Raw genomic sequence first — 15,018 nt, 5'->3', positions numbered from 1 at the left:
TGTCTTATTTTTTTCCCGCTATATAAGGTTCGTCACATAAGTTGGATACAGGGTATTTAACTCTGAAACATTTTTAGGCGGTAGGAGAGCTCAAACCAGATCAGCCAACTGATGATCAAATGTTTCCACTATGATACTCAAAACGAACCCGACAGTTAACTGTTGGTAACACAACCTATTTGTTAGCTGATGTCAGGTCGCAGGCGCATAACCCAGAAAGGGAGGGTGCAAAGTCATGGATATGGATATTTCCCGATCATTTGTTAAGAAATGACCCACTTTCTGGCGGCCGGGGTGGGGTATGCCTTAGTTACGCGCTGGTCATATCTCGTATCTGTTGATTAGACCTGAGTGTCACGTTTATCATATGCTTTGAAACCAACCCTATTCAAATAGGGCAACCATTTGGGTAACGAGCCAAACCTGCTTAATCACTTTGAAACTCAATTTATTTCTAACAAAAAAAATATAATAAGCCGCTGTCATAGTGCTCGATGATCCAGCGCTTTCTGGGCTGAGAGTACATGTCAGGCCGCAAGTCAGCACTGGAGCCAAAAAAACACTGCATTGTTCTCCACCGTTCTGATCAGCATTCCTGTATTGATGTGACGTCACAATAGACTGCATTGCTGTACAGAGGTTGGCTGTGATAAAGCATCTGATTCATGTGCTGTAGAGTTTATGTAGCTTTACTCAGGTCATCATTATGTCCCATTCTTTCTATCAATGCTTGATGGTTCGTCACTTGGTCACTATACAAAGTGAACCCTCTCTAGATCATCTGGGACTCCCTAAAGCAAGACAGTACAAAGCATAAGCTACTGGAAGCATCTTAGGTAGTCACATTTTTGTGATATGTCTTTAGTACACGTCTAGGCTAGTCAGCAGGAGTCTGTCAATTCAACACCACACTCTCGGGACAATGAATTAGTGTCGGTTACATCAAAAATCCTTAAAAGGCAAGTCTTCTCTTTGTATTCATAGGATTTTTTTGTCTGGGATCCTAGCCATCCCTTATGCGGGGCAATCAACCGCCAGTGAAATATGAGAAAACATCATGCGAATAACTCAAATATAATATGAGAAAATGCCTCCAAAATGCCTCTTGTAGGTTTGCCTGGTGACAGCGGCGTATACTAAAAACGCCAAAACGTAAAGGTACGGCAATACAAGCAGCAAAAACCTTTTGTGGCAGCATTTGCAAAAAAGTTCGAAGGCTATGTTGCGCGTTTTACTTCCGGCGAACCAACTTTTGTCTCAACAAAGGATAGACTGGTTCTTGCTTTTGACCGGCCATCTTTTTTGCTCCGTGACCCTCGTTCAACCAATCACAAAAGCTAATTGAACTATATGTGTGACGTCTTTTTGCTGCGAGACAAGTTGGGTTGTTGTAGTATTACGGTCAACGTCTCCGAGTTTTGTTGCAAAAAGTAGAACCATCTACTTTCTGTAACAAACTATTTCAGCTTGCTTAACATAAAAAAATTGCTGCGACAAAAGTTGGTTCGCAGGTAGTGAAACGTGCAGCTTCACCTACGAACTTTTCTGCAGCAATGCTGCCACAAAATATGTACGATTTTGCTACTTTTATTACCGTACCATGAGGCAAGTCATGAATAAATATGTACTTAACTAACTTAACCGAGCAGCGGTGTGACAGTTGTGGGATGGAAGAAAGAAACATTTGAATAAAAAAAAATGAATGGAAAAATAGGTGATAGGAATATTATCTGCTGATGTTCTATGTTGTTCTATGCATACCTTCGTATTTGATTTTGATAGAGTATTTTCGTCAGTGGAGCTATTTTGTTCGTATGCTTTTTGACCAAGCGATAATTTACGTCCATAATCTCCCCAGAGTTCCTGGGAGTCTGGATCTAGATCACGCCTAATAAGGAAATAACCAGACTTTTATCAAGCCTTATAAGGAATTGACCAGATTATTATCATGCCTTATAAGGAAATGACCAGACTTTTATCAAGCCTTATAAGGGAATGACCATTTTTATCAAGCCTAATAAGGAAATGACCAGACTTTTATCTCGCCTAATAAGGAAATGACCATTTTTATCAAGCCTAATAAGGAAATGACCAGGCTTTTATCACGCCTAATAAGGAAATGACAGGATTAATATTATGCCCAATAAGGAAATAATAAGTTTTACCAAGCCTTATGAGGAAATTACAAGACTTTTTCTCACGCCTAATAAGGAAATGACCAGACTTTTATAAAGCCTGATAAGGAAATGACCAGATTATTATCCCGCCTAATAGGGAAATAACCATTTTTATCAAGCCTAATAAGGAAATGACCAGACTTTATCTCGACTAATAAGGAAATGACCAGACTTTTATCACGCCTAATTAGGAAATGACCAGACTTTTATCATGCCTAATAAGGAGGTGACCAAACTTTTAAACAAGCCGTGATAAACATTCAGAAAACTCGAAATGTGTGACAGTTCCCCTTAAATCGACATTCATCTCGCAGATGTTTGAAAATTAGTGCATAATGAAAGTAATGTATGAATTTTGTGTTTGATTTTTTAAATACTTGTGAATTGTGATAAACATGATTCATTCTCTATGGGTATGCTGTGGTCATGCCATGAGAGCTGCGTAAAACCTATAAAAATGGTGTGATGCAAAGGCGTTGATAGTTTTTTTTTTGGGGGGGGGTGGGGGGGTGGGGAGGGTGAGGGAAAGAGGGCAAAGCTTTATATGCAGTGAATTGCCTAGGCTTTAGAACAAAAGAATTCTTCAAACGGTACTCCTCCCCCTCCCAGGATTTGGCGTACCTGAAGGTTCCGGTGGGGGTGGTGACGAGGTTGTTGTTAGCAGATGCCAGATGATTCGGCGAGGATGGTGACGTAGGACTTGGACTAAGACGACAAGGAAACATTATCAGGGTTGGACCGAAGAGTCCAACCCTGATAAGGGGCTTATTAGGGGTGGACCAAAGACTCTTAAGGGCTGGTGACGTGAGATTTTGACTAAGAAAACAATAACATTATCAGGGGTGACCCAAAGAGTCTAAAGGGGCTGGCAACGTGGGACTTGGAGGTAAGAAAGAATGACATTATTAGGGGTGGACGTGGGTTTGATGATCTATGCAAAAGTGGTGGAAACAATAAGAAAAAGTATAACAGCATTAGCCCCTATGTCTAATTATAAGTTCTATTTTAAAATCAATAGAATCGGGGTTTCCAATATTAGTTATAATTAGCTAATATTAGCAGTCTTTGTAGTTATCAGTAGTTATCATTGACTAGTATATATTGTGAGCATTTTTAAGTTATCAGTCCAAATATTTCATGTATCCGAGAAAGGGGATTTTTTACGGTACTTGGCCAACCCATCATTTCGGAAGCTGTTCGGATGATCCCCGTTATTAGCAGCTGGTGTTTGGGGTTCAATCGCGTCGTCGGTCATGTCCGCATTCGTAGAACTCAGATCGGGCATCCTGTGAAAATAAAAATTGAACTGGCTGTATTGACGTAAAACTTGGGTTGTGGAATAAAGCTGATAATTACGGTTTTGGATGGTTTCCAACAAGAGGCGAACTGGTTTAGGAAAGCCAGACGAAAGGGATAATGGGACATTTGGCTGGATAAAACAATGCCAAGAAACCTTCCCTGCAAAGACCAGAAATAAAGGTCATAACTAGAAATCTTTTTTTCAGGGGGGAGGGGGGCAAGCCTCAGATATTTCTTTTATCTGCTTTAATTCTTGCCGCCCTCCCAGTCCCCCCTCTCCTCCCTCCTGCCCTCGTGCTAGCTACGGTCCTGGAAATCCCATAATCTTACCAGGTGCCTTTACCGAGTACCCACCCGACAAAATAGTTAGCCTACGTGATAGCCGCCTCTACACGAGGCTACAAAATCGCGTATGTGTTTGCGCGTTTGCGATACTTCAAAATCTGGCTATATAACGCAAAATCGCTAACGCACGAATTCGAATAACAAAAAATCGTGGATATTATTTGATAACATCTGCTTACTTCCATGGCTTTAGCTTGACTTGAGTATGTGGCGTATGTGCTGCCCCCGGTCTGAAATAAGTAAAGCACAAGCTTAATATGGGATATAAACGAAAAGTGCCGGCCCTTTGGGCGGTCGCATCTTCGCACCAAGACTTCTTATTATAGACCGCCGAGTGGTGAGCGACAGGGATTACGCGCGCTCGGCATTAGTTCGTATCGCCTTCGGGTGGGTGAATGCACCCTGACACCAGACAAACGAGTTATGAGCGATGGGAATTCCCCGCGCTCGGCATTCGTTCGTATCGTGGGTGAACGTACCGCAGAGTAGCCCTTTTGAGTGTACGGGAACAAAGCTCGTGAGTTTCATTCTAACGTAAGAGCGAGCTTGTCACCCAAAGTCGCCAATTTCCTGAAAACAAATGTGCAGACTCACCCCCTCTCTCGCCCTCTACAGCAGATGACAAAAAGACATGTTGTCATGACAACAATAAGTAAACCCCCTAAGGAAATCATGATGATGCTGAAGATCGAAAGCTCGACCGTTGGGACGTTTGGCTGCCACGGGCTGCCTGTGGTGTTTGACGTCGCGTTTGTTGTGTTCAGCCCTAATGTTGTTGGCATGATTGCTGTAGGTGACATTGTTGCCATGGTTACAGGAGCACTGTTACTGCTGCTGCTGATGATGATGATGGTGCTAGTTGTGGTACTGTTAATCGAAGGTGTTTTATCGCTCGGGATGGACGTACCACTTGACAATAAAGATGTCGGGGTGGGAAAATACGAGGAATTTAACGAGCTAGAAACGTTGAGACCTGAAAAGAGAAAGAGGACTAAAGAAATACTTTTGAAAAGTACTGTATTTTAACTCGTTTAGAAGACGCCCCTGAATTGACGCCACGCATTGGATGAGCTTAAAATGAATATATTCTGAGAACCCATGGTTGAAACAATAGAAAATATTGGCTGAGGTTTTTGAGTTGGATGGGGCAAGCCTCGATCCCTGTACTAGCTAAAGCCACCATTTTCTTCTAGGGTGATAGTTTTTATAACAATAGGTGGCTAGTACACTGATTTATAGTATGTGTGCACGGTGTGTTTACTGTGATGATATCCCGTATTAATTCCTTGTGTCGCTCTCACAGGAAAGTCAAAACGACGAATCCGCCAAGGACATTCAACGAGCTCCCCTTACTGAAACACGTTACAATGGCATATTTCTTAGTTTGAATATGTTCTGATGCGGAAAATATCCATTTTAAAAGTTGCTGGGAAAAAAAAAATTATCTGTTCCTTGTTTCCAGGAGGGACCATTCATTTTTTCCAGCCAGAATTGGTTAGGAATTCTTTTTCCCAGCCAGCATTGGTTAGGCATTTTAGCACATGAATAATTGCCCGTATAACCGATCGGGACCATTTTCCCCCTAGCATCTGTTCCAGCGCCCCCCAAAATATTCCCAGCACAATTAGTTCGACTCCACAAATTTGCCAGCAGAACCATTCGGGACGTTTTTTTTCCCCAGGAACCGAGGGGTCTAACATCTTCACACCCGGCAAAAAAACGGGCTGCGGAACAGATCCGTTTTGTGCCCTTGATCCGCGTTTTCCACAAATGGCCAACTTTGATCAACTACTATTACTAATATGTCCTTAGGTTTCCACTCTTATATGAATGTCTTACCTAATATAAGATAAGAATCTAAGAAGTTGACTATATTATTTGCAAACAAGTATAGGAATATTGTTGTTAATACCTGTATTGTTTGTATGACGATTGCTGTTCAATCTCGCCTCGTTTAGACCCTTTGCACGTTTTTAATATAAAACATACCTTTGATCGTTAACGAGTCAGGACTTCTTATTTGCACATGTTCTTTGTCCCGGTTGACAGCTAAACATTTTTTTGTTATCTCTCTTTACTCTCGGGTATAGTCAATTTAGTGTATGCAAATCAAAGAGTTCACGAACCACGAAATCTTTTAGTCTCTTTATAAAATAAAATTGCCAAACAAAATGCTTCGTTTTGCGAAATACACAGAAACATTTTTTTATAAAACGCTTTTGCATACTTTTGAAAAAGAAATATTCTACTAGGTATCGTATACTAGCATGGTCTACGATGAAGACATCCCGTCAATAATCAAATAAGACGTATCGCATTTCATGCGAGTTTTTAACACTAAAAGCAAAAAAGAGTGAACTTCTACTGGTACATTGTTTGATTGCACTTTAGATTAGAAAGAGTAAAGAGCAATAAATGCTTCGTGCAGGGTAATTATTTCGAAATCGATAAAATAATAAAACTGGAAAGGACTACTCTTTCCCCTTAGGGCCCATCTTGCAAAATCGTGCGATCTTTTTTATATTTCTTTGAAAGAGTGAAAAAAGGATTTTCACTTGCTTGCCCGGTTCATGTTGTTAGATCCATATCCTCCTTATTATGATATATCAGTTATTTTATGGATGGGGTCTTGTCTAGTCTACGTTAGGGAACTGGACTTCTCGAATCCAGAGAAAAATTCGATTTGTAGTTAGTCGCCTAGTTTCGGCTGTTTGGAGGTCTCTCAAACCTTTTCACGCATTTGACAGAATGTTCGTGTATCGTATCAGCTGTGTAAGCTGCTTCAACATTAACAACGCTTTTCGGAATCTGACCACAAAATTTACGCGAATAATTAATCTGACGAAAATGCCGAAAAAGGCTCATAACTCTTAAGTAGGTAACTACGTTCTATCCAACTGGGACAATTTAACAAAAAAGAAAACGAACTATTGCACGTTTGTATACTATAGATAATAATATATAAAAAGTATACAAGAAGCCGTCAAATCAATGCTTTGATTACGGATACTCTGGGAGTCAATTTATACCAATTTTCACATAGGACAAACAATGATGTAAAACACACGAGATAATTAAACCAAAAGCGAATGCAATTACAAATCGTTTTTACCCCTATTTGAGCCAAGGAGAGAGCGGCAACAATCATTTTGTGATTAATAAAGGAAAACGCTATTTGCTCTGATCGGTGGCTGTGGGGCAAAGATGCGGAGGTATTTACCTGTTATTAGAGAAAGCCAGTTACAGTAAATGGACAACCAAGCCAAAACTTCCCTTGTCATCTCTAGTTGACTCGTAAAACAAGACACTCCAAGACACGGCGGTCAAAAGCGGGCATTCCGAGGCAAGAAAACGCGCGAAATAGTTCATATAGAAATCATACCCCCACTTTCATTTGCAAGTTGTATTCGACGAGAGTTATTAAAATGCTACTGAGCCAATAAGATGATACGAACTAAAAAGAATGTCAATAGACTCATGTCAGGGCTGTGATGCGCGTGTAAACAAAGCATGGATGGGTCATTTACGCACGCCGTATCTTTCAATCAAGTCATTTTTCGAGAGGAGGGCAAGTTGCTAGGTAAAGATGGTATTTCTGTGTTTTTCGAACCGCGCACGATCTGGGACCAAAATATTACCTTCTTTCATAAGATTTTCGCGTCCCTTTTATTTCACGATTTAGATACAAAAAATTAATGATAAGTGACCTGACGCTAAAAATTCCCTTGTCTAGCTGCTAACAGGCCCGTATCTAGGGTTTGTGGGGGGGGGGGGGGGGGGGGGAGTGGTGGAATAAGAGCATTTTTATGTAAGCTTATCTATTTTACAGTAATCAAACAATGCGGGTTACAGATTACAGTAAATGTGGCAACGGGACCATCCCAAAAAACCTTCTTGGGGCAGTATTTAGTATGCAAAATCAAAATGCGAAACGCTTGAAAGACTCCCAGCATCCACTGTGTGTTTGGTTGGATTAGAGACACAAAGATTTCACTTGATCAAAATGTTGACTTCGTAAAAATTAAGTGTCGAGAAATATCAAAAGTGCCACGAAGCTTTCTTGCAATACAAAGGTTTTCAAAATCCTGTGAAACACAATGTAATTGTTAAAGTGTAATAGTCAAGTCAGAACAAAAGATAACAAAGACATTAAAGTGTATTATGACTAAATAAACTAAACTAAACTAGTATTTAACAGGTTTTTGAAAACCACTAACTTACTGACATTTATTAGTGTGCAACAAATAATTAATCACTTGCTTTAGTTTCCAGGTCGAAAAAAAAAATTCTTAGCCCTTCAAAACACAACAAAAACTACCACAAAGACATGAAACTCCAACTTGTATTTATTGTCATCTTACTGGGAGCTCTTCTTAAGTCTCAAAAGAAACAAAAATAAAACAAATTCAAGACTCAAGGAAAACTATCCCTATTTGCATACTAAACACACAAGTGTTTATCTGATTTTCAGATAGATTGTCCGCTAGAGCATTTACAAACTGCAATTTGTCGGGCTTAGGTTTTTATGAAAAATCAGGCCTGACACAGAACAATATGTTGAGCCTCATTAGATTAGAAGTGCTGATTGTACGCAGTAGAGGGGGGAGTTTGTAGAGAGGGGGCATTCAATACAAATTTGTAATTCCGGGGAGGGGGGTTATTACATAGGAGGTGTTCTTTAGATTAGGGGCAGTCTTGAGAATAAAAAGCTGCACAGGCAAATGAAGCAATTTACAGTTTAATTACTCTATTTGAGTGGAATACACAACAATCCTTTCTTTGTTGTGCTTTTAAAACAACAGCATAAGATTTATACAAAATAAAGTTTATCAGTTAATTCATGGGATAGAGTTATTCAACTGGCACCTTCCACTTGCTCCAGTTACCATCAGGTGAATTACCCCAAGCTGGTGGAGAACACAAAGAACAGAGTAAGTATCAAAGTTGGGAATAACAAGGGCATTTTTAGTTCAGATCGAGAATGCAGGGCACAGAATGAGTGTCGGAGAGTGAGGGTTTTGCTAGCCCAGGATGAGAACACAGAGCACAAAGTGAGTGTCAGCGTTGGGGAGAGTGAGGGTTTTGCTAGCCCAGGATGAGAACACAAAGTACACAGTGAGTGTCAGGGTTGGGGATAGTGAGGGTTTTGCTAGTACAGGATGAGAACACAAAGCACACAGTGAGTGTCAGGGTTAGGGTGGTGAGGGCACTGCTAATCCAGGTTGAGAACACAAAGTAGGTACTAAAGATACCTTTGTCCTTGTATGCCTTAAATGCTTGCATATACTGATCTACTATAGTGCGGCAATTCTGTCTTGCGTTGACTTCCTCTTGTCTGTAACAGTGAGCCACTTGGTCTCTTAGCTCCTTAACGGTCTCCAGTTCAACTAGTCTGTCTAGCACCCACTGTTCCCGAGCCTCCGAGAAGGCAACAGGATCACGCCGATCAATCTCCTCAAAGGAGGGCGCTCTTGCTTTTTCAGTGTAGCGCTTGAAGTATTTATCACCCATTTCCTAAACAGAAATCAAGAAACAAGTTCAACAATCTCGACAAAATGAAGCTCTAAAGTAATTATTCACAACTTCTCTGCTGAACGGCTGGCATCTATCGATTAATTTTGGCTGTCTAGCTAGATTAGCTCTTTAGTTATTTCTAGACAGCCTGTACCCGTTTTGTATTAAAGTATTTTATATTGTATTGTAATTTCATCTTATGGTACAAATCAAATATATTGTATTGTAATTAACATTTGGTCTACATGTTTGACAATTTATGTATTCAACACGTCAGGAAATAACTAATAGATGTCGAACCTCCATCTACATAAGGGGGCCTTGCAAAGGGGGTAAGCCAACAGGCAAGACCAATTACATTCGGTTAAAGACATCATATAACTTACTTAATTTTACTGCTAAAAGTAACAAAAGCCCAATCTTAGAGAAGTTACTTTGAATTGCTGGTTCGCGAAGCATGCCATCACGTGATCAAATCAAGCTAGTTTCAAATTTTCTTCATTTTATCAACAATTTGAACTTTACCTTCCGGCAGCCAAAATCGCAACAATCGAGGGAGGTGATTCAATAAATTTTAACTCCAAGAAACACAAATCAGAAAATCCAAGATGGCGGCCACCTCGACTACCGCTGACCTGAGCCTGCGTTGGGTTGCTGCAATTTCCAATCTATTGACCACCCTCTCACGATTTTACATATTCAAGTGTCACGTGGTTTTTCGTTCTCTTTCCCAAGTGCTCGAACCAAAGATGGTGAGTTTTGCGATCCTGTGAATAAAATCCGGCAAAATTAACCCTGTACAATTGCCATCCATTTTCAAAATTTATTTAGAACTTGAGCTTACATGTTTCTGTACCATGTAGTCCAGTTATATCGAGTGTATGGTCTTTTTTCATGAAGAATTTTGATCGGGAAATTAAAGATCTCACAACGTGTAAAACCATCATAGATCGAACTTTTTTGTTGAATCACTAGTTTTTAGTTTGTAATTTTTTTTTTATGGCAGGCTTTTTGTTCTTTGTAGCCCTTGTCCAAAGATCATAGTTGGGATTTTATTTGAAGATTTAATTACCGTACTTATTTAACAAAAAATGGCAACGTTTATTGAACGTAGGGTTCTTCCCAAGAAATTAATTTCTGTGGAACATGATTGTATTTTTAAAGACGTTTATGATTTTTTAATAATAAAAATAGAACACGGGTATTTGATTCGAGTATCATTACTACAAAGTAATCAAATCTATCAGACAGTGATCATATTTTGACATGTAGTATTTTATATTTTCCTGTAACAGTCTCACAGAAAGTTTGAGGCACCACGCCATGGTTCTCTTGGTTTCCTGCCGCGCAAGAGATGCAAGCGTCATCGCGGTAAAGTCAAGTCCTTCCCCAAAGATGACAACACCCTCCCCCCTCACTTGACCGCCTTCATCGGCTTCAAGGCCGGCATGACCCACATTCTCCGAGAGGTCGAGAAACCTGGATCTAGTACGTGTTGCTCATTCATATTGATAAAATTACATTCAGTGGATACAGGGATCTCAGCAGGGGTAATTGACCTTTTCTGATGTCTCTCTCTCTAGAACTCAATAAGAAGGAGAAAGTCGAGGCTGTCACCATAATTGAGACCCCACCCATGATGGTCGTCGGTGTTGTTGGATACATTGAGACCCCTCGTGGTATGAGGGTGTTGAAGACCATCTGGGCTGAGCATCTCAGCGAGGAGTGCAAGCGTCGCTTCTACAAGAACTGGTGAGCAATGACGTACCATAAAATATATATATAGTAGAAATATTAACAGGTTCCTTATTACATACATGCATTATTTAAAACAGGGATGCTGAATCAGCTTTTTACCCAACTTTGACAAAAACTGCTGTTGATAGGGGCCCTGGATTGCCCATTCCTATGGCTAGGAAATTGCTAAGATTTAAAGCTATGACTAATCTAGTCTTTGTCGCAAAGTCTAGCAATATATTGTTATTTAGTTCAAAATTCTTGTCCATGCCCTTCTACTAGCCTAATTTGGTTACTGCTTCAGTTTTGATAGTAGTGATAGTCTAATGGCAGCATTATCACTTTAGTTCTACTTGGCATCATATTGTCAAAGTCCACTTGAAGCATACATTCATTACTGTATTGACCTCTGTTTCACACAGTGGCACATTTTAGGGCACAATCCTACTAGTCAAACTTAGTAGTAAAGTATAACAATGGATTGTAATTTAGTGCAGATTCTTGTCTACTAGCTACAGTATTACTGTGGCTGTAACACACTCTAACAATGAGTTGCAATCCAGTGCTGATCCTCCGCTGAGCGGTTCGATATCGCTCATGAGGCTTGGCCCTTCTCTCTCTTCTCTCCCCATGTTACCTGCTGTCTGCTGATAAAGGTGTAACTCCAAGAAGAAGGCATTCACCAAGGCCAGCAAGAGGTGGGCTGACGATGATGGCAAGAAGTCTATCGAGGAGGACTTCAACACAATGAAGAAGTACTGCAAGGTCATCCGTGTCATCTGCCACACACAGGTGAGGAATAGCATGGAGTGTAGTCAAAATTACTTACTTGATAACATTTGGAGGGTTCTTGGGAAACCACTAGTCCAGTCAAAAGGTTTCCCTTAGTTTCCTCTGAAGAGTACAACAATCTTGAAAGACTTTCTAAGCAGATTTCGCGTGCCCTAAGACAAGGAATTTGAAAAAGTGTTTGAAATCAGGGAAGTTATGTCATTTGACCAAACCAAGAATCCAGTCTAAATCTATTGTGGCCATTGTGCTGCAGTACCCAAATAACTCTAGACCCATGTTCATCATTATATTTTAGCAAAAGCTGTTGAAGATGAGGCAGAAGAAGGCACACATCATGGAGATCCAGGTGAATGGAGGTAAAGACGTCGCAGAGAAGGTCGACTGGTGCCGTGAGCGCCTCGAGAACCCTGCCCCTGTCCGCAAGGTCTTCTCCCCGGACGAGATGATTGACGTCATCGGCGTCACCAAGGGTCATGGATTCAAGGGTGTCACCTACAGGTGGGGCACCAAGAAGCTCCCACGCAAGACACACAAGGGTCTGCGCAAGGTGGCCTGTATTGGGGCATGGCATCCTGCCCGTGTATCTTTCTCTGTCGCCCGTGCTGGTCAGGCTGGTTATCATCACCGTACTGAGCTGAACAAGAAGATCTATCGTATCGGCCAGGGCATCCACAAGAAGGACGGCAAAGTCATCAAGAACAATGCTTCCACAGAGTATGACCTGACAGACAAGAGCATTACCCCCATGGTGAGTTTATTAGTGGCTAGGACACAGAGTATGACCTGACCGACAAGAGTATTACATCCATGGTGAGTACATTAGTGGCTAGGACACAGAGTATGACCTGACCGACAAGAGTATTACATCCATGGTGAGTACATTAGTGGCTAGAACACAGAGTATGACCTGACAGACAAGAGTATTACACCCATGGTGAGTACATTAGTGGCTAGAACACAGAGTATGACCTGACAGACAAGAGTATTACACCCATGGTGAGTACATTAGTGGCTAGGACACTCTAGTCACGGCCAGAAGCACTTTTCCCTTAAGCGGCTACACTGAGAAAAAAAAAGGTTATTCATTTTAACAAAAATCCTATCTACTTTACTGTTGTCTGGACCTGATTGTAATATCTGAGTTTTATTGTCCATTAGGCTCTAGTTTGCAGGACTAAAAGCATTTTTTATTATCTCTGCCTCTCGATTTACATTTACAGTATCTAGTGTATTTGATGGGAAGTAGTCTTAGATTGATTCGATGTTCTTGTTGTTGTAGGGTGGCTTCCCTCACTATGGACAAGTCAACGAAGACTTCCTCATGGTCAAGGGATGTGTTGTTGGACCCAAGAAGCGTGTGCTCACCCTCAGGAAGTCCCTTCTGGTTCACACCAGCCGTGATGCTGCAGAGAAGATCACCCTGAAATTCATTGACACCTCGTCCAAGTTTGGCCATGGCCGCTTCCAGCACCCTGCTGAGAAGCGTGCTTTCATGGGCATGCTCAAGAGTGACCGCGAAAAGGAGCTTGCTGCTGGCGCAGAGTAAACCCTTGTAACAACTTGGAGAATAAAATGAAACTTTAATTTAAAAAAAAGTTGTTATTGTCTTATTGGAAATGTCTCATTAGTTAGGATCCTAAAAGATGCTACTATGTCCCACCAAATCACGGTTTTGGTTAAAGCCGCATTGTCACCAGTTTACTTCTGGTCGATTACGTTACAATCTCCGATGATTTTTAACGGAAAACGCGAAAAATATTTCAAAATATCGAAAGCAGTGTGTATATTGCAAGTTTCTTCGATGATGTGATTGATAATTTAGAGCGGATGGCATGTTAAGTATCTCGGATTCTAATAGATTCTTTTAACGGTTGAGGTTTGCGTCGGACCTACGGAAGTGAACTGGTGACAATGCGGCTTTAAGGACGGTAACCAACGGAATAGGCTTCAAACGGCAAAAAACCACAAGCTAGTGTTCACAATCAACAACGGCGTGAGGCTTATTTTCAAAACCCTATAGGCTTTGAACCCATCTCCAACTTCAGCCTCTATCTGCTATTTTTGTCCACAGGTCGGCCGCGTTTTTCAACTACTGTAAGTTGCCTAGGAGGCTACTTTGGCAATACGAGGGTTTGAGATGCGGGGGCGAATGGGCACAAGGCCTAGTTCTTCCCCACGTCCCTTCAAACTTTAAGCCCAAATCTCAAAACATTTATCCATCCCCAGGCCCATTGTTTATTGTTGGGAATAAGAGCGCCTAGAGTATGCCTTGAAAATGGCCGTAAACTTGTCATGGAAGGGTGGCGAGTGCCTTCAATTTAACATTTCCATGGAATGAAAAAGTGTAATGTGGCGCCAGTTATGAAAAATGGGTCTCGTGTTACTGCCGAATGCATTAATATATGTACCTGACAATAAAGGAAATCACTTTCCGAAATTTACAGTAATATTGAACTGTCATCAAATGACCCTTTTATACAGCTATAGTGCGCGCTTTCATTGGCTGATTAGCGGTCTAAAACGATGGAAACATTCTCAGATACCAAAGTTCCAGAACGGCCCGCCACTCGACCAATAAGGGCTTTATATTCTGTTGAATCAGAGCTCTATAGAAAACCCATAAAAAGGCAGGAAAGCCAAATAATTATTTTTATTTCATGTAGGGTATTTTCTCTTTACACTTTATTGTGCATTACCACACTTATTTTGATGACAAGTTTGGCGCAGCCTGTCTATTCTCCTTGTGAACTATATGTACATCACGTGTTGTACTTCCCCTTAGTTTCAAGTGATATCTTGGTCTACTGGCCATTTTCCTACCAGGAAGTTATATTTGGGGTCTGATTTCTTGGGTCTTTTCTGTTCTATCTGTTCTTTTGCATGATCTCCTCAGTTCTAAGTGCATTTAACCCTTTGTACACGTAAGTGGTCTCATTTGCCCGTCTACTTGGAGTGAGAGTCACTATCTCTTTCTTAAGTGTGTAGATAACAGTGGCGCCGGCTTGGTCTTGTTACCTGTTTGTGTGTCACCTCTTTGGTGTACTAGGCCATACCCCTGGTCGCATAATCAAAAAGGGAGATCTTCATTTCTGTGGTAAACTGGTCAACGTTTTTGGTCCAATGGTCAATAAAACAGTTTTTGCATCTATCATGG

The 15,018-nt window shown here is 41.0% G+C and overlaps 3 protein-coding genes across 9 annotated transcripts; 1 reads left to right on the top strand and 2 right to left on the bottom strand.

Annotated features, from left to right (window-relative positions):
• Positions 1-431: 431 nt before the first annotated feature.
• On the bottom strand, positions 432-7,316 carry LOC116611666. 6 transcript variants are annotated; one of them, XM_048719685.1, is made up of 7 exons: positions 7,042-7,310; positions 4,416-4,812; positions 4,001-4,051; positions 3,356-3,463; positions 2,799-2,882; positions 1,762-1,888; positions 432-791 (listed from the first exon to the last, which is right to left on the bottom strand). In XM_048719685.1, exons 1-7 carry the CDS (start codon positions 7,100-7,102, stop codon positions 753-755), a joined length of 867 nt encoding a protein of 288 aa, XP_048575642.1. In that variant the 5' UTR covers positions 7,103-7,310; the 3' UTR covers positions 432-752. The 6 variants fall into 6 exon arrangements, with proteins under 6 accessions (XP_048575642.1, XP_048575641.1, XP_048575643.1 ...); XM_048719684.1 differs by having other exon boundaries at positions 3,347-3,463; positions 7,042-7,309; XM_048719686.1 differs by having other exon boundaries at positions 3,347-3,463; positions 4,416-4,794; positions 7,042-7,298.
• Positions 7,317-8,543: 1,227 nt separating this feature from the next.
• LOC5510150 (NADH dehydrogenase [ubiquinone] 1 beta subcomplex subunit 10) lies at positions 8,544-10,002 on the bottom strand. 2 transcript variants are annotated; one of them, XM_048719690.1, is made up of 3 exons: positions 9,861-10,002; positions 9,074-9,335; positions 8,544-8,728 (listed from the first exon to the last, which is right to left on the bottom strand). In XM_048719690.1, the coding sequence occupies exons 2-3, from the start codon at positions 9,330-9,332 to the stop codon at positions 8,673-8,675; spliced, it is 315 nt and encodes a 104-aa protein (XP_048575647.1). In that variant the 5' UTR covers positions 9,333-9,335; positions 9,861-10,002; the 3' UTR covers positions 8,544-8,672. The 2 variants fall into 2 exon arrangements, with proteins under 2 accessions (XP_048575647.1, XP_001630594.1); XM_001630544.3 differs by having other exon boundaries at positions 9,722-9,864.
• Positions 10,002-13,459, top strand: LOC5503872 (60S ribosomal protein L3). The gene is made up of 6 exons (XM_048719683.1): positions 10,002-10,087; positions 10,631-10,823; positions 10,919-11,087; positions 11,729-11,864; positions 12,160-12,612; positions 13,144-13,459. Exons 1-6 carry the CDS (start codon positions 10,085-10,087, stop codon positions 13,408-13,410), a joined length of 1,221 nt encoding a protein of 406 aa, XP_048575640.1. The 5' UTR covers positions 10,002-10,084; the 3' UTR covers positions 13,411-13,459.
• Positions 13,460-15,018: the final 1,559 nt, after the last annotated feature.

The sequence above is a fragment of the Nematostella vectensis genome, chromosome 12, assembly GCF_932526225.1.
Source record: "Nematostella vectensis chromosome 12, jaNemVect1.1, whole genome shotgun sequence".
In the NCBI taxonomy this organism is placed as follows: domain Eukaryota; kingdom Metazoa; phylum Cnidaria; class Anthozoa; order Actiniaria; family Edwardsiidae; genus Nematostella; species Nematostella vectensis.
Note: the sequence above shows the minus strand (reverse complement) of the source record. Positions and strands in the feature narration are given on the sequence as shown.

Excerpts from the sequence above, each read along its gene's own strand:
- LOC116611666 (XM_048719684.1), bottom strand. The coding sequence starts at position 7,102 with ATGACAAGGGAAGTTTTGGCTTGGTTGTCCATTTACTGTAACTGGCTT. Across the intron at positions 4,052-4,415 it reads TGTAGAGGGCGAGAGAGGGG|ACCGGGGGCAGCACATACGC; the intron begins GTGAGTCTGCAC and ends TACTTATTTCAG. Across the intron at positions 2,883-3,346 it reads CGAAATGATGGGTTGGCCAA|TCCAAGTCCTACGTCACCAT; the intron begins GTACCGTAAAAA and ends TTGTCGTCTTAG.
- LOC5510150 (XM_048719690.1), bottom strand. The coding sequence starts at position 9,332 with ATGGGTGATAAATACTTCAAGCGCTACACTGAAAAAGCAAGAGCGCCC. Across the intron at positions 8,729-9,073 it reads TAAGGCATACAAGGACAAAG|CTTGGGGTAATTCACCTGAT; the intron begins GTATCTTTAGTA and ends GTTCTCCACCAG.
- LOC5503872 (XM_048719683.1), top strand. Across the intron at positions 10,824-10,918 it reads GGTCGAGAAACCTGGATCTA|AACTCAATAAGAAGGAGAAA; the intron begins GTACGTGTTGCT and ends CTCTCTCTCTAG. Across the intron at positions 11,088-11,728 it reads CGTCGCTTCTACAAGAACTG|GTGTAACTCCAAGAAGAAGG; the intron begins GTGAGCAATGAC and ends CTGCTGATAAAG.